This window comes from Callorhinus ursinus, unplaced genomic scaffold (assembly GCF_003265705.2).
Source record: "Callorhinus ursinus isolate GAN/ISIS: 27379988/994484 unplaced genomic scaffold, GSC_fseal_2.0 scaffold44, whole genome shotgun sequence".
NCBI lineage: Eukaryota > Metazoa > Chordata > Mammalia > Carnivora > Otariidae > Callorhinus > Callorhinus ursinus.
Window position 1 is genome coordinate 3,229,825 of NW_027397106.1, and position 23,389 is coordinate 3,253,213.

The 23,389-nt window shown below is 51.1% G+C and overlaps 1 protein-coding gene across 9 annotated transcripts in view; it reads right to left on the minus strand.

The window, feature by feature from the left end:
- Nucleotides 1-8,546: 8,546 nt before the first annotated feature.
- Nucleotides 8,547-23,389, minus strand: part of ANKRD33 (ankyrin repeat domain 33) — a 33,700-nt gene continuing 18,857 nt past the window's right edge. The window contains exons 1-5 of one of the 9 annotated variants that reach the window (XM_073881966.1): nt 12,593-13,513; nt 12,176-12,409; nt 11,808-11,850; nt 11,488-11,628; nt 8,547-9,996 (exon numbers count right to left, since the gene is read on the minus strand). In XM_073881966.1, coding sequence (XP_073738067.1) covers nt 9,281-9,996; nt 11,488-11,628; nt 11,808-11,850; nt 12,176-12,325 — 1,050 coding nt within the window. In that variant the 5' untranslated portion in view covers nt 12,326-12,409; nt 12,593-13,513 and the 3' untranslated portion in view covers nt 8,547-9,280. Of the gene's footprint in view, nt 9,997-11,487; nt 11,629-11,807; nt 11,938-12,157; nt 12,410-12,592; nt 13,514-19,395; nt 19,564-23,389 lie in introns of those variants that run through there. The other 8 variants (XM_073881965.1, XM_025883138.2, XM_073881971.1 and 5 more) reach the window with 8 other exon arrangements.

Genomic DNA, 23,389 nt, shown 5'->3' on the forward strand with positions numbered 1-23,389 from the left:
ACCCTCTGCTGGGAATAGAGGCTGGGGGGACATCAGCTAAAGGCTCAGCCAGCCATCAACTGCTGACTGACCTCACTTCCTCTGCTGAAACCCTCCCCAGCCCCCACCACACAGCTGCTTCACAACTTGTGAGCATTGTGAATTCCAGAACCAAGGCACACCCAAATTTCAGTGTCAGGACAGAGCTGTGTCCTGCAGCCAATAGGAAGTACTATGGGATTACGGTATCTGCTCTTTCAGATTATAGCGGCCACTTCGGAGTGTGGCCTCCTGTCCATCTTTCATACCCACTCTCCGCCCCCGCAAGCCGTTCTGGCTTCTGATAAACTTCTCCCAACCCTAGCCCATGGATCTCTGTCCTGGGAGGTGGAAGTGGGGGCTTCCCCAAGGGAAGCATTCCGTCTGAGACACACAGCGAACACCGAAACAGTGACATGGCTATAGGGTGGAGTCGCTGGTGAGAGTCGGTGGGGACGGGGGACTTTATCTGGGAAGGGGTCATGAAACAGATGAAAGTAGGGTCGTGTTTGGAGGAGGAAAACAGGGCCCGATGGAGAACTGGGGAATGGGAGTGTCAGTCCCTGCCGGAGACCCCCCCTACCTCGCCAGAGCACTGAGCCTTCTGGACCCCGTGGGGCTCTCTAGGGCTTCTTGTGATCCCCAGGCGTTCTAGAGCACACAGAGAACCTGGGGAAGGCATCAAGGAGGGACGTAGAGTTGGAGAAAGCCCTGGAGACTCAGCCCAATGAGGAAAGGGAAAAGGAATTACAAACTGTGTCCAAGTGTACAAAATTAATTACTCAGAAGGACCAGCTGTTCCCCATATTCAGTGAGGACAGAACAAGAGGAAACAGGCTGAAAGGGCTACGATTTGAATTTAGATATTCAGGAGGATTTCCCAGCAGTGTGTGAAACAGAGGCCTGGAGATCCTAGGGAGGGTATGTGGGGTGAACCTCCAGGAGATTCTTACCTGTGGAAGGCAGGTGACACGGAATCCCGCATGAAGGGCAGGAGATTGGACAACTTGTGCTTTCAGAACCAGCTATAAGTATCAGGTTCAGGCATCAATCTTGACACCTGGGCGGGGCCAACTTCGCAGGTATTCGACCTGTGCAGATGCACGGGACCCCACGCTTGGCTTAATGCTCTGCCGTTGCCATCTTGAAATTCTTAATAGTGTTTGAACCAAGGGCCCAGCATTTTCATTTTGCACTGGGCTCCACAAATTATGTAGCTGGTTCTGCACCAGAATGAGTAGGAAGAGAAAGCAGGTGGGGGGAGGGATTAGCAGAGGGTGAGCTAGGCTTCGCTTCATTTAAATTGCAGAGTGGGAGATTTAGATCAGCCAACCTCAGGGATTTTTCAAATGCAAGAGACATGGAAACTAGAACAAGGTTCTACTACCTGAGGAGGAGAAAGAACCGCGGGTCTCCTTTAGGAGAGAAGTGGGACAGATACCTGTGAATTCCATTTGTCCCTCTCTTCAACACAGAAGACAGAGTGAGCCTTCTGGGCTGGCTGCAGCCTGCGTTTTGCCGGGAGAGGGAGGGAGAAGTGACCTCTCTAGGTCTTCTTCAGCTCCGAGCAGAAGCACCATCGAACATGTCCCGAAGACACCAGTAAACCAGGAGGTGTGGGGCCTGGGTTTCGGGCCTGGATCCTCTCTCTGGGCCTCAGTTTCCTCCTCTGGACACTGAGGGGTTTAAACCAGATACTTCCAAAGGTCCTGCCCAGCCTTATACTATCTTGTTTGGCTCTACAATTCAGAAAATGGTCCCACGCCGGGTCCATCGCAGCTCAGGCGAAAAGGCAATGTGACAGGTGCTAAGGTTCGGGGAGGGGGCGGCAGCCAGAGCCCACCCAGCACCTCAGGAAGAGGCTGCCAGACAGGGGCCAGATTGCCAGACTTGGAGCCACCGAGTCACCTTCCTCTTCCTCTCCAGGATGTCCCCTAGATGGGTTCATCCGCTCCTTGCCTACCCCTGAGCCATCAGGATGACTCAGCTCAGGATGGAGCCTCTGAAGGAAGGGATGGTATGTCAGGGCAGCAGTCTGAGACTAGGTGGTGCCCACACAACGCCTCAGGGTGAGTTGCCATGCAGCCCGGGCTCTGCGGAGAGGCAGACCAGTGACCTCTGCACTGCCCCTCCACACAGGCCCCCCAAGGCTCGGACTCCTCCCCCAGACTGGCCCCACCGCTGTGGGAAAGAGTCCGTGCTTGGACTTGGGGTCTCCGCACGTTAGCATTCACCTCCACACCTGTGCGAGGCGCTGACGGTTCCTTCTCTACCACATCCTCGTTTTGCCTAAAGGCAAACGATCTGGGAGAGTCCCCTACCAGCTGTAAAGCCCACACAGACGTCTGGTTGTGCGCGAGAGGGAGGCCGAGCTGTGGGGTGGGAGAAAGAGCGTGAACAGGGAGTCGGGGGGTCAGAGGCTCCGTTTCCTTACCTGTTCAAAGATGAGTACCCCCTGCTGCCTCGTCTCCTGCTAGGTACCTACCTGAGGGCTTCCTCTCCAGATGAAGGTAGAGCCTCTGCAGAGGACTTTGAAGGATGAGGCAACCATTCCAGGAAAAAATTCAAAAAATCCCAAATAAGGATGGGGTGAAATAAAGAAATGGGATTCTGCAGAGAAACTTTATAACGAGAAGCGCCTGTGCCCAGCCCCAGACCCTCTTGCTGCGGCCAACCCCCTTCTCAAAGTCCCAGCTATTCCTTTCTCTGCCGTTTGCTTTGCTGACTCTAAATAGTACATTCACGCTGCTGTCTCTCCATCTTTTTTCAGCTTTGTTGACGTCCAGTTGACAAATAAAATGATAAGATATTTGAAGTGTGGATCATTTCATACATTTCATACACGGATATGGGGTGCAAGCATTCTTCCCAACAACAAAAAAATGTTACCCTCATATTTATCTTCTGTTGTTGTTGAGAAGTTTTTTGGGGAATAGAATTTAAGTTCTACACTCTCAGCTAATTTCAATTGTATAATACAGTGTTATCAACTACAGTCACCATATTTTACATTAGATCCCCAGACCTGATTCATCTTCTAGCTAGCTGCAAGTTTGTACCTTTTCACCAACCTCTCCCTATTTCCCCCCACCCTTCAGGCCCAAGCAAGCACGCTCTCAATCTCTCCCAGCTGGGAGAGATTGTTCGAAAGAGGGTCTGAGTAGCTGGGTGAGGCCACAGGCCAGCGGGATTTCCTTCAGCTCTAGCCACTCTAGTGGGTGGGACCGGATTGCTGGAACTGGACACAGGAATCTGCCTTTGTTTCCAGCTGGAGGGGAAATGCCATAAATCCTGCCCCTTTCCCACCCCTCCGGCATCCGTGCCCAGGCTCTGTCCTTGCAGCACCAGGCAGCCTGGTATGGAGAGCCCTCAGCAAGCTCTTCGTTCCTGGACCTCCTCATCCGCAGGCCTCTGCCGCAAATTCCCCCACAGCAGATCATGGGCACGGACGGAGGGAAGAGAGGTTGGGAGGTATCCAAGGCGGGTCTGCAGCAAATAGCCACAGAGCAGGATTTAGGTTTTGACCTGCTCCCCTCTCCTTTCCCTCCAAGGGACCACGGCTTTTCAGTGAGGTCTAAGGGTGAACTCCAGGGTTAGCCTTGGCCCTCCTCCCCCAACCAACTCCCACTCCAAATAGCTGGACAGACTACAAGTTGGAGCACAGTCCCACGGGCAATGCCTGGAGTTGGACGGCTGGGGGATGCGGAGTGCTGGGGAGCAGAGGGGCCGGGGAGGGGCGTGGGAGAGGACCCCAGTTCAGGGCAGGGAACCCTGTCTTTATTTTTCCCTGACAGTGGGTCCGTGTGTCCGTGTCCCGGTGACGGGTGGGTTTATGTGTGTTTGTGGGGGGGGGGGCGGGCCGGTGGGCCTGTGTATACTTCTGCCCCTGGGGACTGCAGGGCCCTGTGGGACCTGGGCTAGCGGTGTGTTGGCACGTGACATTGCCCGTGTGACTGATCCAGGATGCACAAAGTCCCTCCAACCCCAAGCCTCGCCCTCTGGTCCTCCCTCCAGATGTGGTACCCTCCTTAACCAGGAAGAGCCAGGGTCCCTCTGGGGAAAAGAGAAGCGAACAGCTCTGATTCTCTGCAGAAACCCCGGCCAGGTGGGTTTGTCTGCGAGGCCAGTGGAAATCTGACAGGGGAAATGTCCTCAGAGGCCAGGGAGAGGAAGAGGTGGGGGATGGGGGGAAGTGTGGGGGGGGAAGCTGGGCCTGGGGGTTGGTGTGGTAGAAGCTGTGTGGGTGTTTCCAACCATTTGGAAAGTATGACTGCTGGAGGGGAGGGAATTCTGTCCGGGTGCCCCAGTTTGGCAGAAAGGGGACATAAACCAATGAGTCCCCACCCGTCCCTCTGTCCTCCCTACATATATGTACTCCCTTGCCTTCTCTTGGCCCAGCAGGACTTTTCTGGGGCATGGCCGGGATGACTGGGGACACCGTAGCTCCTCGACGAGGACGGCCCTTACGAGGAGGAAGGAGATGATAAAGGGCCCTCTAAGCATCCCAGACCTTGGTGGAGCCTGAACTCAGTTCTTGTCTACACACATTTATTAAACCTGTACGGGCTGGGCGCAGAGCCAGGGACTGGGGAGACAGACCCAGGTTCTGCCCATGCAGGAGGGAGGGGAGGCTGTGCCAGGAGTCCTCACAAGCCTAGCAGACATCCCCGTGTGTCCGGAAAGCCAGCTTGTCAGCCCCTTCTGTAGGAGCCCCTGGTGGGCCGGGTGAGGGCAGGCAGGCCCATGCCGGGAGCGGGCCGGCCCGCGTTCAGTGCTGTGGGGGTGGGCGGTGGGCCGGGAGTGCCCCGGGCTTGTAGAGCTTGTAGGAGCCGCTCTGAGAACACTGTCTGGGATGAGCACGCGTTTCCACTTCAGGGCCCACCAGAGTAGACTACTGGAACCACGGAGGATGCCACGGGGTTCCCAGGGCATGTCCGCTGGCCTCCTCCACAGAGCCGGGCCCCTTGGCCACACGCCTTGCAGACCAGCCCAGGAACAAAACCTGCTGTTGGCCGGGTGCTGGCTGTTGGCCAGGCCACACTCGGTGCCCGCATACCCCTCCTTGCATAGGCTGCAGGACAACCCTGGGAAGTAGAGATTATACACCATCACCACTGGATGTTACAGATGAGGGGACGGAGGCTGGGAGAGGTCCCTGGTCACAGAGATGGTCGGGGGCAGGGCCGGGGTCCAAGCCCACGTGCCGGCCTGCGCAGGGCGCTTCTGCCGTGGCGTGCTCTGCACAGCCAGGGACCCGGTCCTGAGTCCTTGGCCTCGGCTGACAGGGACTCCACGTGGAGCTGCAGGAGCTGGGCCGGCGTGTGAAGAAGCTGGGATGCTGGTGGAGAAGCTGGGATATTTGGGGGGCACAGGTAGAGCAGCCCACGCTGACTTCTCGCCTCTCTGGAAGCTGAAAGGCTGTCAGAAGCTGTTAGAGGATTCGAGACAAAAGGCTTGGCCTGGGAGGAGCACTTGTGGGACTGCGGGCCTAAGACTTGAGCTGCCCCAGGATGGCCAGGCATGGATGGTGGCTCTCCAAGGGGAAGAGGTTGCCTCTGCCGGGGGATGGCTGCCTGCTTGTTGACCCCCCTAGCCCAGATCCAGCCCACGCTGGCCAGGAGGGAGAGGCACGGAGGGCTAGTTCTCTGGTCCTGAAGATGCTGAGGTCACCCCTGCGCCCTAGGACAACTCAGGCCCGTTAGACATGGCAGGGAGAGGCACAGAGAGCCCGGGCACCCCGGCTGCGGGCAGGGGCCACGCGCTGCCTTGGAAAGGACACAGGCGTCAGGGTCCACAGACTTGAACTCCAAGTGTCACTTAGCCCCTACCAGCTGGTGACCTTGGGCAAGTCGCTTAATCATGGTCTGTTCCCTTGACTATAAAATAGGAAGGTCATGGGGCGCCTGGGTGGCTCAGTCATTAAGGGTCTGCCTTCATCTCGGGTCGTGATCCCAGGGTCCTGGGATCGAGCCCCACATCGGGCTCTCTGCTCTGCGGGAAGCCTGCTTCTCCCTCTCCCTGCCACCCCCGCCCCCTGCTTGTGTCAAATAAATAAAATCTTAAAAAAAAAAATAGGAAGGTCATGAGGATTCAATAGGGTAATGGTGATGCTGAGGCCAGGACAGCGCAGTGCTCCACCAGCTCACTGAATTCTCCCAGCGGTCCCATGATGACTGAGGTTATTGTTACGTCCACTGCATGCGTGAGAGCCTGGAGGCTCAGAGAGGCTCAGTGACTTGCCCAAGGTCACCACCTGGCTCCCAGGCTGAAGCAGATAACCACCATGCTGTTCCAGGCCTGCAAATGTAGTTTCTTTCCCTGTCTTCGATGGGAGGAAAGAACTCAAGCTCCAGCCTGAAGGCCCAGAAACAGCTCAATCAAACTCAGTTCCCCAGGACCCTTCCATAGCACCTCAAATCTTGGTAGCACTTTACAGTTTATAGGAACTCCTAACCCAGATGATCTAATGGATCTTTCCCAAAACCCTGTCTTCCCCCATTAACAGATGAGAAAACAGAGGTAAGAGGAACTTAAGCGCCTTCTTCACACAGGTAGGAAATGGTAAATTAGCCTTGAATCCATTCCAGGCCACCACAGTTGCCTTCAGAAGCCTCCAGCAGGGAGGCGCTCTCTCTCTCTCTCTCTCTCAAATAAATAAACAAAATCTTAAAAAAAAGAAGAAGAAGAAGAAGAAGCCTCCAGCAAAGGGGAGCCTGGGTGGCTCAGTCAGCTGAGCGGCTGACTCTTGGTTTCAGCTCGGGTCAGGATCTCCAGGTCCTGGGATCGAGCCCCATGTTGCAACAGGCTCTGCGCTCAGCAGGAGTCTGCTTCTCTCCTTCCTTCTCCCTCTGTCCCTCCCCTGACTCGGGCTTGCGTACTCTATTTCAAACTAATAAACAAACCTTTTAAGAAAAAAAAAAGAACCCTCTGGGAGAAATCACACACTATCTAACCCAAATAGTCATTGTCACCTCAGTGTGTCTGCATGCTTTCCCCTATTCAAAGAACAGGTTTATTTTTTAATTTTTCAAAATTTAGAAATACATGACTAAAAAGTCAAAACGTTCTGCGCAGAATAATTCCAAGTAATTTATGTAGATACTCCACCCCCAAGAAGATGGAATGTAACTCCCCACTCCTTCAGTGTGGGCTTCATGCAATGACTTCTTTCCAAAGAGCACGATGTACAAAGGGGGGAGAAAGAGTGACATCACAGGGAGAAACCTGACAAACACTACTCCAGCCAGGTGAGCAAGGTTCCCTCAACCGTGACGTTCATGGCACGTACCCTTCATCGGGTGGGATGTGATGAGAATGGTGTGTCATCTCTGTGGTCTTCCTCCTGAAAGCCCGTCACTCTGGTCTCATCGTGAGAAAAACATCAGATGAATCCCAATTGAGGGATATTCTACAAAATACCTGATCAGTACTCCTCAAAATCGTCACAGTCATCAGAAACAAGGAAAACCTGAGATCATTGCAGTCAAGGGGAATCTACAAAGACATGACAACTAAGTGTTATGTGGTATTGTGGATGGAATTCTGGACAGAAAAGGGACATTAGGGAAATCTGAATAAAGTTTAGACGTGAGTAATAATAATGTATTTATATTGGTTCACTGATTGTAACACGTGTACTTTACTCACGTTAACAACAGAGGTCACTGAGTGTGGTGTGTATGGGAACTCTGCACCATCTCTACAACTCTTCTGTAGATATAAAACTGCTCTAAAAAATAAAGCTGAGTTTTTAAAAAGTCAAAAGTTTCAAAAAGATATTCAGTGAAAAGTTTCCCTTCTGCCCTTGGTCAAGTTGCTCAGTCATCTTCCCGAGCAAGTGGCCATGTTTCTTCCCAGAGAGGTTCCAGTGAGGCTGCAGGGTTCCAGTGTAGGGCCTGGTCTCCACAACTAGATGGCTGGCTCTCAATCTTGATCTCTGCCAGTTTCTAGCTGTGCGACCCCAGGCAGTTCCTTACCTTCTCTGTGTCCTTTGTCCTCAAAGATATAATCCTCATAGGATTATTGGGAGTGTTAAATGTATTAATGTACACAGTAAGCACCTTATAAAAGGTTGCTTTTATTAATACAAATAAACAAGCAAATGTATTTATGGAGCAAACGTGTTAAGAAAAAATACCCAGGGGTGCCCGGCTGGCTCAGCTGGTGGAGCACGCGACTCTTGATCCCAGGGTTGTGAGTTTGAGCCCCACCTTGGGTGTGACGATTAGTTAAAGATAGAATCTTAAAAAAAACAAAAACAAAACCTGAGGGAAAAGATTGCAAATAAGGCACACACAAAAAATTACTAAGTGCCTTTTCAAGATATTTTTGGCTAATAACCCCACCTATGGGTCATCTAGGGGAAGTAATTTTGTCTGACATACTATTTACTATTGATTACGGCCCAGACTCCATATAAAATTAAGAGGTTAAGCTGTAGAAGATTGATAAATAGCAAATTATTTTTATCTGGCAGAACAAAAAGTGATTTTTTTAAAAAAAAGATTTTATTTATTTTGCTGAGAAAAAGACAGTGAGAGAGGGAACACAAGCAGAAGTGGGAGAGGGAGAAGCAGGCTTCCCGCGGAGCAGGGAGCCCGATGCGGGGCTCGGTCCCAGGACCCTGGGATCATGACCGGAGCCGAAGGCAGACACTTAATGACTGAGCCACCCAGGCGCCCCAAAAGTGATGGTTTTATTGCCGGGTAGGAATTAAACTTTTTTGTACCTACCTTTCCAATCTCATTCAAGCATTCTTCTCTCCACTGTCAGTAATGGTTTTTCCTTTCCCTCCTTCAATCCTTCATTCACTACGTAGTTAAATACATCCTGGTACTCACTATATGTTTGTATTAGTCAAGTTTATCTTGGTGCAAATTTTACTTTGACAAATAGTAGCATGCCATACACGCTGTTCCACTCCTTGATTATTTATGCTTAATACATCTTGAAGATAGTTTCGTATCAGAACATAAAGAGCTTCCTTAATCTTGTTTTACCACTGTATAGAATACATCATATGGATGTACGGTAATCACACCCATAATCAACTTAGCTAGTCCCCTAGCTAAGTTGATGGATGCTTAGGTTGTTTTCACTCTTAACGATTGCAAACAATGCTGTATGAATAACCTCCTAAGGAGGTTAGCGTAGAATCATTTGTACAGAGATGGATGGGAAAGCAAAAGGACTCTCGAGGGCGAAGGAGCCTTAGGGAGAGACCTGATTACGGGCTCCCAGCCTGGCCTTAGCCCATCTTCCCCTAATTCTGTGCCCACCTAGCCTCCTCCTCCTGCCTCCTCCTCTCTATCCTGAGCTCCTGGTATCTCCAGACAGGAAGGGCTAGGCTTCGATTCTCTCGAGGCCTGGGCTCCAGCTTGTACTGTGTGGGAGATGACGATGCCTTGGAGAGGCGGATCTTGGGGGCTTGGGGCCTGGGGCTGCTACTGTCCCTGGGCTGTAGCCACTGAGGGCACATACTCAGCATGCCCTGACGGCTCTGGTAGGGGATGAGGACCCGGGAGCCAGGGACTACCTGGGGGGGCTGAGGGACTGGGGGAGGGGGCGGGGCAGTGCCTAGCAGCTCTGGCACAGACTTGCTGCGGGTGCCCAGCGCAGGTGGCTGCTCAGGGCACAGGGTGTGGCAGGCCGTGGTGAGGAAGGGACTGGCCAGGCTGGTCGTGATGGTCACGAAGTGGTCCAGGACACCACCCTCCTGAGGAGACTGGGCAAAGGGGAGGCTCAAGGTGGCCTGCAGTCGCTCTAGGAGAGATGGGGTGGCCTGGGCCTGGGCCTGGGCCTGAGCCACAAGCCCAGGCAAGGCTGGCCACTCGGGTTGGTAATGCTGGCTCAGCTGCTCTATTTGGGGGCGCCGCAGTAGCATCCGGATCCTCTGCACGGTGTCAAAGCTGTCAGTCAGCAGTGCCCACTCTAGGGCTGTCTTGCCCCGAACAGGATCCACCGCTGTCAGGTCAGCACCTGGGAGGGGGCACAGGAGTGACAGGGGATGGGACAGGGATTGGTGACTTGCAGAAGGGCAGATTCTTTTTTTTTGAGAGAGAGAGAGCATGAGCAGGAGGAGGGACAGAGGGAGAAGCAGGCTCCCCGCTGAGCAGGGAGCCCGATGCGGGGCTCGATTCCAGGACCCTGAGATCATGACCTGAGCGCAAGGCAGGTGCTTAACAGATTGAGCCATCCAGGCGCCCCAGAAGGGCAGATTCTTTTGCAGCAGGACTGATTTGGGTTAGATTAAAAACCACAGAGTCCCATCCTGTTGCAGCTGGAATCTGGGAGCTGTCAGCGGATACAGCCTCAGGACAGTACCAGCCCCAGATGCCAACATCTGTTTAAGGCTAAAGAAGAAGGGGCACCCGGGAGGCTCAGTCAGTTAAGCGTCTGCCTTCAGCTCAGGTCACGATCTCAGGGTCCTGGGATTGAGCCCCACGTCGGGCCTCTCCCTCTGCCTGGCACTCCCCCTGCTTGTGCTCTCCCTCTCCATCTCTCTCTCTCGCCCAAATAAATAAATAAAATCCTTAAAAAAAAAAAAAAAGACTAAAAAGGAAAATGGAAAGTCCAGAGAGTGGAAAAGACTTGAGAGACCTGGCCGGGGGCGGGGGTGTGTGTGTGTGTGTGTGTGTGTCTCCAAACCTGGAGCAGAATAGGGACCTCCTGAGCCAAGGAAGGAGCGGTGGGCAGGTTGCCCAGGACAGGGGAGGCCCGAGCTGCACCTGCGGGGCAGGTGGAGGGGGATCCTGCGGGCCCTCACTCATTCTTCTCTTCATCACCACACCCCTCTAATCTGGGGTAGGGGAATAGCAGTCACTTTGGGATAAAGGGAGGTTGCTGAGTTTTCTCCTTTCTCACCCCAAACACAGTCAGATGGGATAGGGAAAAGAAGAGTTTGGAGGCTGAGGTTCCCCAGGGTGACCAACAGATAGCAACCCCACCTCAGGAAATAGTGAAGGCCCAAGACTTCATGAGCAGTGTAGACTTCACTCCGGAACAACTCCAGGTGGCCACATGCCTCAACTACATATCATCGCGTCCCTGGAACCCCGGCTTGTCAGAAACGGAAGTCATCCCAGAGAAAGCCAACACCCTCATTATACCGCTAAGGCCCAGAGAGGGAGGGTGTCTGCCCAGGGTCACTCAGCTAGTGGCAGAGCCGGGAGTAGAACCCAAGAGTCTGGTTCCAGAGATCAGCGGTTTTTGTTTTTCCAGTTGGTCTAGGTTATCCTCCCAAGCTTTCTTTTCTGAGACCAACATTCATAGTGTCAACAGAGATATCAACAGCTGGACTTTGTTGACTGTGAGAAGCTCAAGCACACTCCCCTCCTCCAGGAAGTCAGCCTAGATTGGTCCTCAATCTCCACCTCTCTTCTCTCTGCAACCATACAGCTGACTTAGTGTCAGGCTGGAAGACTTGGGGAGGGACTGGAGGTCGCAAATCCCAGTCCAGGCCCCATGCACCTGCCATGAGGAGGGCAGCCACGCATTCCGAACGGTTCCGCACGGCGGCCTTCATCAGTGCTGTTAGTCCCCGCTGGTCTCGGCGCTCCAGGTCCAGGCCCGGATAGTAGTTGAGCAGGAGACTCACCAGAGGCACATGGCCTGCAGGGCACCAAGCACAGAGCTTAGCTGTCCCCAAAAGAGGGTGATGAAGCCCCAAACCCACCCTCCACCAAACACAACAGTCCCTGTGGTGGGAGAAAGTTAGACAGAAAGTATGGGATTGTGACCCTGTCTGAAGTGGGGAAAACTGGTGGAAGGTAAGGTCAACAGTCTCTCACCTGCTTGGGCAGCCAGCATGAGGGCTGTGTCCCCTTCTTTATCCTGCTGGTTCACATCGAGGAAAGGGCAGCGGCTGAGCAGAGCCACCACACTCTGGAAGCCACGGTAGCAGGCAACCATGAGACCTGTCTAGGGGAGGGGCAGCTCAGCCCCTACGCTTTTTTCCAGGATCTCCTTGGGACCCCTGTGGGGCCCTCTAAACCTACATCCATCCCAGAGATGTCCCAGCCTCTGTTTAGACCCACCCTCACCCCCTCCCTTCCTCCCAAGGATCCAGGCATTGGATGAACGTCCTGTGGCAGGGACACAGTTGCTCTAGCTGCCCTGGGAAACACCTGGGGTAGCTCACCCTCCCGTTTCCATCCACCTGGGTGGCCTCTTCTGGGGAGACCCCACCATCCAACGTGGCTTGGAGCTGGACGGGGTCATTGCAGACACAGGCCCAGTACAAGGCCCCCAGCCTGCAGCCTGGGGCAGGGGGCTCCTGGCCGGCAGGGCAGGACGATGTCTCAGACATGCCCAGCCCTCCCCTGTGCGCTCTTCCTCGTCCAGCCCGGGAGGGGGCAAGAAGGCCTGTCCCTCCGCCTCACACGGCTGGCATCTATAACACAGAATGGAGGGGAACAGTGTCTCCCTGCATCCCAGGGAAGGGTCCCAGCAGCCCACCCACCCAAGAGAAGACAAGCTGTGGGCAGGAGCCCTAAGACGGCTGAAGTGGTTCGCTGTGAGGATCCCAGTTAAGAGTCAAGGAGGGGGCGGTCTTCTCTTTCCCAAGGGACCTTACCCGGGTGTGGAGGCTCCCTAGGAGGCGGTCACTGCCGGGGCCCACAGCACCCCCCAGACTCCTGCGAGCACACTCGCCGGATCTCCGGGGCGGCCCGAGGTGGACTCTCTCTCCCCAGGAAGCAAGGCAGGTAACAGATGGCTGGACTTAGGGAAAGAGCTGCTGCAAACACCCAGCGGCTGAGCTGGATCAAGCTGGGTCAATAGCGGACGCGGGCCGACAGGGGCGGGAGCTCTCCTCTCCCAGAGACCGGGACCCGCCCGAGAGCCTGCCCTAAGTGGGCGGGGCCCGATCACGGAGGCTCCTCCCCTGCGGAGGCTGCTCTGGGGTACGACCCCCCCCCTCGCAACACGCTCACCTTCTGCTTCCCACACCAGAAACACACCCTTCGGAGGTGGGAGGGTCGTGAGGGGTCCCGACCCGCCCGCGTAAGCCTGAAGTCCTTAAGTCCCTTTCCCTTCGGTGGAGCCGGGGTGGTGGAAGGAAAGGGTGCGAGTGCAGACATCTCTTTGAATAGGGGCTGGGACTGGGGGAGGTGAATTGCTTAATTAGGAGTACAGAAATTATGATAGAATAAGTTTCATGGACTAGTCTTGGTATGGTAAATTAAGTATGGAATATTTAAATTGCATTAAAATTACAATAATTGAATTAAATTATTTATAATTATTTATTAATGATAATTATTAAACCACCCTTTAAATTAAATTAATGCTAAAATTAAATTTACTGACTCAGTTTTGGGCCAACCGTGTTCTGTTTGTATCCCTCCCACCATCAGCATGTACAAGATCTTTTTTTATTCTACTTTATTTGGCTTATCTTTCATCCCCAATCCCCACAGCCCATTTTTCTCCTCTTTCCCTTTACCAATTGGCACTTATATATTCTTAAAAATGTACATTGCATTAAAAAAGGTAGTGTTGGGGCGCCTGGGTGGCTCCGTCGTTAAGCGTCTGCCTTCGGCTCAGGTCACGATCCCAGGGTCCTGGGATCGAGCCCCGGCATCGGGCTCCCTGCTCGGCGGGAAGCCTGCTTCTCCCTCTCCCACTCCCCCTGCTTGTGTTCCCTCTCTCGCTGTCTCTCTCTGTCAAATAGATGAATAAAATCTTTTAAATAAATAAATAAATAATAAAAAAGGTAGTGTTGATTCATGTATTTTTTTAAATCAGTTTCAGAGGTAGAGTTTAGTGATTCATCCCTTACATATAACACCCAGTACTCATTACACCAAGTGCCCTCCTTAATGCCCATCACCCAGTTACCCCATCCCCCCACCAACCTCCCCTCCGGCAACCCTCAGTTTGTTCCCTAGAGTTAAGAGTCTCTTATGGTTTGTCTCCCTCTCTGATTTCGTCTTATTTTATTTTTCCCTCCCTTCCTCTTTGTGATTTATGTATGTTTCAAACAGCACCCTAGAATCGTGTGACAGAACTCATTCTGCTTTTTTCACTCCGTGCTGTTTCAGAGATGGCCCCCTGTTGCTTTCTGTGCAGTGTATCTGTTAGGAGTGTGTTTGGTTCTAAGTAACCGAAAGCAGGCCTCAGTGGTGTGGTGGCTGCCAACATCAATCCCAAACTCCTTTTAGTGTTTCTTCTGAACTACAGAAGCTGGAATACCAAAATGACACTTCCTCGATTCCCTTGAGCTAGGAATCTGATTTAGGTTCTGCTCTTGTGCAAGATGTACATTTGGAAAAGAGCTGAATACCATGGGACATCTGTTTTGCTGTCACAGATCAGGACAGATGTAGCGGGGCTCTGGTGAGCAGCTTCCTGATTCATCAGCTTCCTCTAGGAGTGACTGTTGCTTCCCAGTCACAGGCAGAGGTCATGTGCTTCTCAAAGCTGGGAGTTGTTTCTGAACCTAGAACCTGTTTCCCCATTCCTTTATGTCTACACTAGCCAGATCTATTTCTGTTGCCCCCTGTGGAACCCTAACTGCCACAAGTGGCTTAACCAAATAGGGGTTTATTCTTCACACAAGATTAAGAAGTTCAGGGATAAGCTGCTGGTGTTGATATAAACTGATGATGGCAGGGCCTTCTCTGGGAGTCTCTTGACTTTTCCTCATGGCCGCAAGATGGCTACTGTACCTCTAGCCATCACAGTAAAATGCGGTGAATGCATGCTGTGGAATTCTGTGCAGCAATTAGAAGAAATCTACTAGATTACATGTTAGACATCACTAGTGAGATGACACAATCTCTACCTATGACCCCCCCCCTTCTCTCTAGTCACGTTTTAGTTAAGTGTGACCTTGTAACACAGTTTTGGCCAGTGAAATGCAAGCAGTAGTCTAATGGGTGAGGTTCCTGGAAAAATTTTTGCTCTCTTGATAAAAGATATGGGGCATAGCTTTTTACTTCTTTCTTTCTTCCCCCTCTTCCTGCTGCATGAAGTTCCATAGTGTGCATGCATCAGATTTTCCTTATCTAGTCTTCCAGGGTTGCACACCTAGCTGCCTCCGACATCCTGCCACTACAAAGAATGCTGCAGTGAACATCCTTGTACACGTCTAGTGGACCTGTGACAGAGTGTGTCTGAGACTGCTAGGTCAGAGGGCACGTATATGCTTACTGACCAGGTACTGTCAGATTGTTCTCTCTTTTGCAATGTGCCCACCAGCAATGCGTCAAAGCCTCCCTACATCCACGGCCATGCTTGTAATTATTCAGCCTTCTAATTTTTGTCGATCTGATCGTACAGAACTATAAGTTAATATCATTATTTTACACTGGATTTTTCCTGATTATCAACAAGGTGAGCATCTTTCCAAATACCTGGTAGCCTTTCTTGTGTCCCCTCCTGGAAACTGCCTGTTCCTAGCCTTTGTCCGATGTTCTGTTGTTTTCCTATCTTTTTCTTATTGCTTTTTCAGGAATTCCTTTTAATATTCTAGATAATAAACCCATTGTCAAATGGGTTTTAGATGTCACAACTGTACTATGTACATTTCTGTTAGCTTTATCTGTGGTGAGCTTCACTGAAAGAAATCCTGAATTTTGGGTGCCTGGGTGGCTCAGTTGGTTAAGCGTCGGCCTTTGGCTCAGGTCACGATCCCTGGGCCTTGGGATGGAGCCCCGCATCAGGCTCCTTGCTCAGCAGGGAGCCTGCTTCTCCCTCTGCCCCTCCCCCTGCTCTTATGTATAGGTATGGATTTCTAATTATCTTTCTTTGGATTTTTTGTATCTATCCTGCTTTTGGATCTATAAATTGTTGTCCTTCATTGATACTGGAAAATTTGGGAATCTATTAAATTCACCTTGGTTCTGTCAAAGATAAAGACTGGATATTGTGGGGCACCTGGCTGGCTCAGTTGGAAGACCACGAGACCCTTGATCTCAAGGTTGTGAGTTCAAACCCCGCCTTGGGTATAGAGAGTACTTAAATAAATAAAACTTAAAAAAAAAAGACTGGAAATTGAAACTCAAGTTTGCCTAATTCAACAAATATTTTCACACTAAAGCAGACTCCTTGATTTGTTTCCTTGTCTGAGATCCTGCCTTCCCTTAGATTTTAACCTAATAAATTCCTTTTTTATTTTTATTTATTTTTTTTAAAGATTATTTATTTATTTATTTGACAGAGAAAGACACAGTGAGAGAGGGAACACAAGCAGGGGGAGCGGGAGAGGGAGAAGCAGGCCAGCAGGCCTCCGGAGGAGCAGGGAGCCTGATGCGGGGCTCGATCCCAGGACCCTGGGATCATGACCTGAGCCGAAGGCAGACGCTTAACGACTGAGCCACCCAGGCGTCCCATAAATTCTTTTTTTAAAAAAAGGTTTATTTATTCATTTTAGAGAGAATGAGAGATTGCAGGCATGTGCCTGGGGGGGGGGTAGGGAAGGGGTGGAGGGAGCAGAGGCAGAGTGGGAGGGAGAGAAAAACTCAAGCCGACTCCATGCAGAGCATGGAGCCTGATGTGGGGCTGGCTTCCATGACCCTGAGATCACCACCTGAGCATTTTTACTGTTTTACTCAGAAATATCAGTCCAGAGTCCAGCCAGTCATGTTACTGGAAACAGAATTTCCTCTAAACCTAATTAATTAAAAAACAACCTGCTAGTAATATGGGGAAAAGACATGGTAATTAATTCATAGAAGAAATGGCCAGTAAACATATGAAAAGATGCTTAATCTCACAAGTAAGCAGGAAAAGGCAAATTAAAACAATAATGAAACATTGCTTTTGGCCCATCAGCTAAGCAAAAATCAAACATCAATAATATTAAGTGCTTACACTGTTGGGGAAATGTAAATTAGTGAAGTATTTTTGGAAAGCATTTTGACAGTATCTATCAAAATAACAAATGTACATACACATGAACCCAAAAATTCTGCTTTTAGAAATCTTTCCCAAAACAGTACTTGCATCTGTGAACAAAGATACACTGTATATACTTTGCAGCATTGTTTGTAATTGTAAAAAAAGAAATTTAGAAATGACTTAAATGTTCATCAATAGAAGAAGGGCCTGAAAAAAAAATGCACATGAGATTATGCCTCCATTGAAAAATAATAACATAGATCCATATGGACTGCTTGGAAAACATCTCTGAGACATGTTGTTAATTGAAGAGAAAAAAGCCATATATATATATATATATATATATATATATATATATGTACATAGATATATGAAGTGTGTGTGTGTGTGTGTGTGTGTGTGATTGGTTAACTTCCATGTATGTAAATGCATAGAAAGGACTGGAACAGTAGTTGTCAACATTGGCTGCACCATGTAATCACTTAATCACTTAAAAAAAATAGTAGCGGGGAGCCTGGGTGCCTCAGTCGGTTAAGCATCTGACTCCTGTCGGCTCAGGTCATGATCTCATGGGGCACTCAGTGGGGAGTCTGTCTGGGATTCTCTCCCTCTACCCTTCCTCCCACTTGCTCGTGCATGTAGTGCAGGTGCATTCTCTCTCTCTCACTCTCAAATAAATAAGTCTTTAAAACAAAACAAAACAAACAAGCAAACAAAACAGTAGGGGCACCTGGCTGGCTTAGTCGGTTGAGCGGCTGACTCTTGGTTTCCACTAGGGTCAGGATCTCAGGGTCCTGGGAACGAGTCCTGAAGTCCAGCTCGACACTCAGCAGGGAGTCTGCTTGTGGATTCTCTCTCCCTCTCTCTCTCTCTCAAATCAATCAATCAATCAATCTTCTTTAAAAATAATAAAACGAAACAAAACAAAACAAAAAATAGTAGGGTTTTTTTCTTTAGGAGGCTCCTCGCCCAACTTGGGGCTCAAACTCATGACCTTCAGTCGCTCTACCGACTGAGCCAGCCAGGCAACCCCCACAACCTCTCTTGTACACAGAGTTCATCACTTCTCAGTGTACCTCTGAACTTCACTCACTTATTCATTCATTTGTTCAATAACCATGAACTGAAACTTGCTTTGTGTCAGGCACATACTTTGACTCCTCACATGAGTTATCGTTAACCTTGTTCTTGGTTGTTTCCCTCACCTTGATCATCTTTGTCTCCTGCATCTAGCACAGTGTTGGCCACTCAGTGAATGGGAAGTTGCCTGACAGTTTCTCCTCTGGCCTGAAGAGTACCAACCCCCTCCCCCTCCCGCGCCCAGTACCATTCAGCAACGACTGTAGAGGGATAGGGGACTTTAATCTGTGCTGAGAGGCCCCAAGGACATCTAACTAGGTAAAAGGGAATTTCACATTTTGCTTTTCAAATGATCTTCCTCCAAGCCTACAGCACCCCCGGCCTCAGCAAGGATCCTGTTCTGCAGGGCCACTCTCAGCCAGCAGGTGGCAGCCCTGGGCAGGAATTGGGAGAGCATCCCCACAGAGTGGAGGCTATAGCAGAGGGTCCTAGGGTTGGATGCAGGGGCAAGGTCTTGGCAGGGCAGGTGCACAGGAGGGTGACCAGGACGATTTTTGGTCCCAAAGCATGATAGGGTAATTATTTTTGTAGATCAGCTTTAGTCAACCTGGTTGGGTACCCAGAAGGTTTGTAAGGTTTCTTCTACCTTCGACCTGCAGCAATGCTCGGTTCCGGTGCCCTGTCCCATCCTGTCCTCAGGCAGACTGTATGTTGGTTCCTCCCCACCACACCCCCCTCGTCCCGTTCCCCAGGCTGGGTCTTGACCCTCACTGTGCATGTCTTTGTTGATAGGGATGGTTGTGGTAGAGGGGAACTAGAGGTTGCTAGTTAATGCGTAAAATAATGCATCACATCCTGGGTCTTATGGGTACATTTCAGTCAGGGCCTTCTAGAGTCTCAGTGTGGCAGTCTTAAGGATTAACAGCGAGGGTTATCCTTTTGGTCTCTTAGCTGCTGGATTCTGATGGGAGTGCACCAGAATCACCCTAATGGTGATTAGGGAACCAAATGTACTGTCATCTCAACCTCTGCCTTTCTTCCAGGATCTTTTTCCAGGACAAGCCCCCTACTCCCACCCTACAGGCCTGGTGGCAGGTACAGCTGGGGACAGCAGTCAGTGGGGAAAAGGCCCACCCCCGCTTAAGGATTAGACATGGGATGGGACCCAGCACGGTGGGATGGAGAATGGAGGAGGTGACCTCTGACCCCCAGCTCTGGCCCCTTCTGGGGGTCCCCTGTGACCTGCCATAGGTCATGCCCCCTCCTCCCCTACCATGATCTACATCACAAAACCCACAGCTCATAACTCAATGCCAGCCAGGGAAGTCTGGGATTGATTTAGGGCCCCCTCTGACTAGTTCACCCCCACTGGACTATGGCCCTTGGGGTGGAGGTGGGGATGAGGGTCATGGGTGAAGTTCAGGCAGGAGGGTCCTGACTACCACTACATCATACCTGTTGCACTCTTGGTGGATTTGTTGGGGGGAAGGGCCCAAGCACAGGAGTCCAAGGTTCTCACTGACTAGCCCCTCTCTTTGGCTGAGCTCAGGGCCATGCTGAAGGAGCAGTGGCCATGGCCTAGTAGGCGTTCAGGGACAGTGTCCTCATGATTCAAGCCCAAGGCATCCGACAAAGCAAAGAGATTCTTGTTACCCATCAAGAGGGCAGACTGGTATGTCCTAAGTAGCACCCGCCGCCCCCCCCAACCGCCCCCCGGCAATCTTAGTTACACTGAGCTACTCAGAACCAGATCTCCCCACCCTGGGGTTCCATAGCCCAAGGCCCATTCCATTTGTATTTCTCCTGGTGCGTTTCTTGTTGTTAATTTCCATCTATGCACCTTTCCATTCTGGAGATACCATGAAAGAACTCCCTCTACTTGGAATATTTCAAACTTTTTTGACCATCACCCACAGTAAAATACATCTGCCTCTGGCCCCAGGACACAAGAACATCCACAGAAGTAAAAGCAAAAATTTTACATAACGGGGCGCCTGGGTGGCTCAGTTGGTTAAGCGACTGCCTTCGGCTCGGGTCATGGTCCTGGAGTCCCGGGATCGGGTCCCGCATCAGGCTCCCGGCTCAGCAGGGAGTCTGCTTCTCCCTCTGACCCTCCCCCCTCTCATGTGCTCTTTCTCTCTCAAATAAATAAAACCTTTAAAAAAAAAAAAGTTTTCATAACGTTGTGATGCACGTGATATTTTCTATTCTCTTCCATTTTGTTGTAAGGAAAAGAGTTTTAAAAATGATTCCACAGGGGCGCCTGGGCGGCTCAGTCACTAAGCGTCTGCCTTCGGCTCAGGTCATGATCTCAGGGTCCTGGGATCGAGCCCCGCGTTGGGCTCCCTGCTCGGCAGAGAGCCTGCTTCTCCCTTTCTCTCTGCCTGCCACTCTGCCTACTTGTGCTCTTTATGAAATAAATAAATAAAATCTTAAAAAAAAAAAAGATTCTACAAACACCTAAGGGGCTGGCACTTATAGTTTATAAGTAACCTCTTATATGTTGACACCTTCACAAGTCATAAAGCCCAGTTTTATAAAGAGAAAAATCCACATTATCTTCATAAAAGCCAGTGAGAAGGTACAACAGAGTTTTTCGTCGACCTGTTTTATAGATGAGGCAACGCAGACTCTGAGCAGTTAACCAACCTGCTGGAGATCCCCCAACTGGTGAATGGGACTCCAAGCCGGTCTTCTGTGTGCTGGTTTGCAGGCCCCCCATGCCCCACAGCTTCCCTCCCTCCCCCTCCTCCCCAGCCCTCCCAATTGACACCATTGTCTCTTTCCAGTTTGAAGGCCATCCCCTTCCAGAACATGAGGGACAGAGCAGCTGAGTAATTCTGTTTTCTTGTCATCTGTTAACACTGCACCATCTGCCAGTTCTCCTCTCCCGGAGAGGCCAGAGTGGGGGAGGCTGCTGCTTTCCCGGAGTCTGGACCTCCAGGCCCCCCTCACCAAGGAACTCAGAATACCCACAGAAAGCTAATTTTTCTGCCCAGTCCCAATAGCCGTGGGCTAGACTTACAGGGATGTGTAAGGGAGTGGAGCGGGATGGGAGGAAGGACTTTCTGATGTCACAGGGATAAAACAATAGGATCCACCCCTCCCCCACGGTCAGGGTCCCGTCTTCAGGCCTCCACACCTCCACCGTGGTGGTGACCTCGAGGCTTCTGAGCTGATCCCAGGCAGCAGGAGTCCTGCAAGCCGCTCTGGGTGAGGACAGAGCAAATCCACCTTACAGGGAGCCTAGGAAGATTTATGGGGCCTCGGGTGTGGCTGGCTGTTACTCAGCCTCTGACTTTTTAATTCCCCAGTCTCCTCACCCACCCCGCCTCCTCCCCAAGAGGGCCTTTGTGCAGGACAATGAGGAATCTATAAATTCCGGGGGACAGGGATGTGGGGGAGGGGAGTAGTGGTCATTTCAGCCCAGCATAGACAGCAAGGGGTGGCCTCCATGGGCCTGCCACAACTCATCAGATCAACAGAGACCCAGGCCTTACCATGGTCTTTTAAAGATGAAGAAACTGAGGCTCAGAGGCAGACGGCATCTCCAGTCCCTTCTTCATTTCCTCCATCTTTCACTCATGTATTTATTTTCCCTCTTACCCTTCCCCAGGTCTTTCCCTCACTCATTCACTCAACAAACACATGTATTCACTCAACAAACACCCACTGAGTACAAACTCCATGCCAGCCACATATGGAAAACAACTGGTAGACCCTGGTCCACCCTGGAGGGGTACACAGTCGGGGACTATGCAAGAGGAGCCAAAGTATGGCTCTAATTTCAGATTTTCAGGCCCACAGCCTGCACCCTTTCCCTACCCCCCTCTCTCAGCAGCCCTCTGCAGCTGACGAAGCACTTTCATGAGCATTTTTAAATTTAATCCTGGTGACGGCTCTGGCAGTTAGGTGTTATGTAAGCCTTCCCCAGCATTTTGCTAATGTGGCCCCAGGCGGGTAAGTGGTTGCCCAAGATCACCCCTCTGGTGGGTGGCAGAATACCAGACCCAGGCCCTCGCTGCACCCCTGAGTGCTGTGGGGACCCAGAGCAGGAGCATGCGCCGTGGCCCTACGCTTCCTCTTCTACCCACTTGCCCAAACCAGCCCAGTGTCCCCCACCACATCCCCCAGGCTGATTCTTCCCTAATGCTCTGTCCTCCTGATCTGTTCCACCTTCCTGAAGTAGGCTCACCTGTGTATTTACTCAATTCACCCATCTGTTGTACAATGATAATCAACTCAGTGCTTATGAGGCATTCTTGTGTGTGTCCTAGTATGTCTCTGCTTGTAAACTGAGGATATTAGTATCTATTTTGTTGTCCAAATTAAATTAGCTAAGCCACGTAAAGCACTTAGAATAATGCCTGGTACATGGTAAATGCTCAGTAAGTCTTGGCTGTTAAGTTTATTGATATTGGAAACCACAGGCCTGCCCATATATGAGGCATTTGGGTGAAACACAGGTGAACACAGGGGTTTGCAGCTGGCTTCTCCCAGGGAGCGGCCCCCTTAAAAGTGATCAAATGGATAAGTAGCCAATTCATTCCCCAGGGACTCCCGCATTCCTCAACTGCATGAAGTATGTTGAGCACCTCCTAGGTTTGTGCCAGGCACTGTGCTAGCAGAGAACAAGAAAGACACCTGCATTCATCAAGCTGGCATTCTGGTAAGTGAAAGGGACCCCAAACCAAGTGAATAAAGACAATAATTACAGAAAGCCATTAAGTCCTGAAGAAATAGACACGGTTAAGTGACATAGTAGATCAGGCAATTGGGTGTGGGGCTGCTGTAGTATTGTGTCAGGATTGATGGGGAGGCGACATCCCTGTGAAGGGTCTGGGCAGAGGGTTCCAGGCAAAGGGAACAGCAAGACCAAAGCCAGAGGTGTGAAAAACTTGTCAAGTTCAAGGGACAGAAATTCAGCCAGTGTGCGCAGCATCTGGACAGAGAGGAGAATGATCTAGGAGAGGTCAGCATAGGCAGGGGCCAGGGTAAGAAATTGGGGCCTTCCTCCAAGGGAAGCCATGCAAAGCTGTTAAACAGGGAGTGACATGCTCTGATTTTTTTTATGATTGGTATTTTTAACAGTCCCCCTGGAAGCTGTGTGAATTGACTGTCGGGGGGCGCCAGGAGAGCAGACAGGAGCGTTTGCAGTTGTACAAGGAGGGAAGAGGGGCTTGGACGCTGGAGGGGTGTGGGGAGCAGGGGCTGATCCAAGATATATCTTAGAGACAGAAGGGACAAACTTCGCTAGTGGACTGGACAACGGGAACAGGATGGGAGGAGAATTCAGGAAGAAGGAACCAGGGGCGATCAATTGGTAGAACTGTCTCTGTCCTGAGCCACGAGAGTCCTCCTGCTCTCTTTGGCCCTGCCCCTGAGCCACAGAAGCCAATTCTGGCCATTCGCTCCCCCCCGACCGACCGGAAGAGCGTCGTGAGCTGTC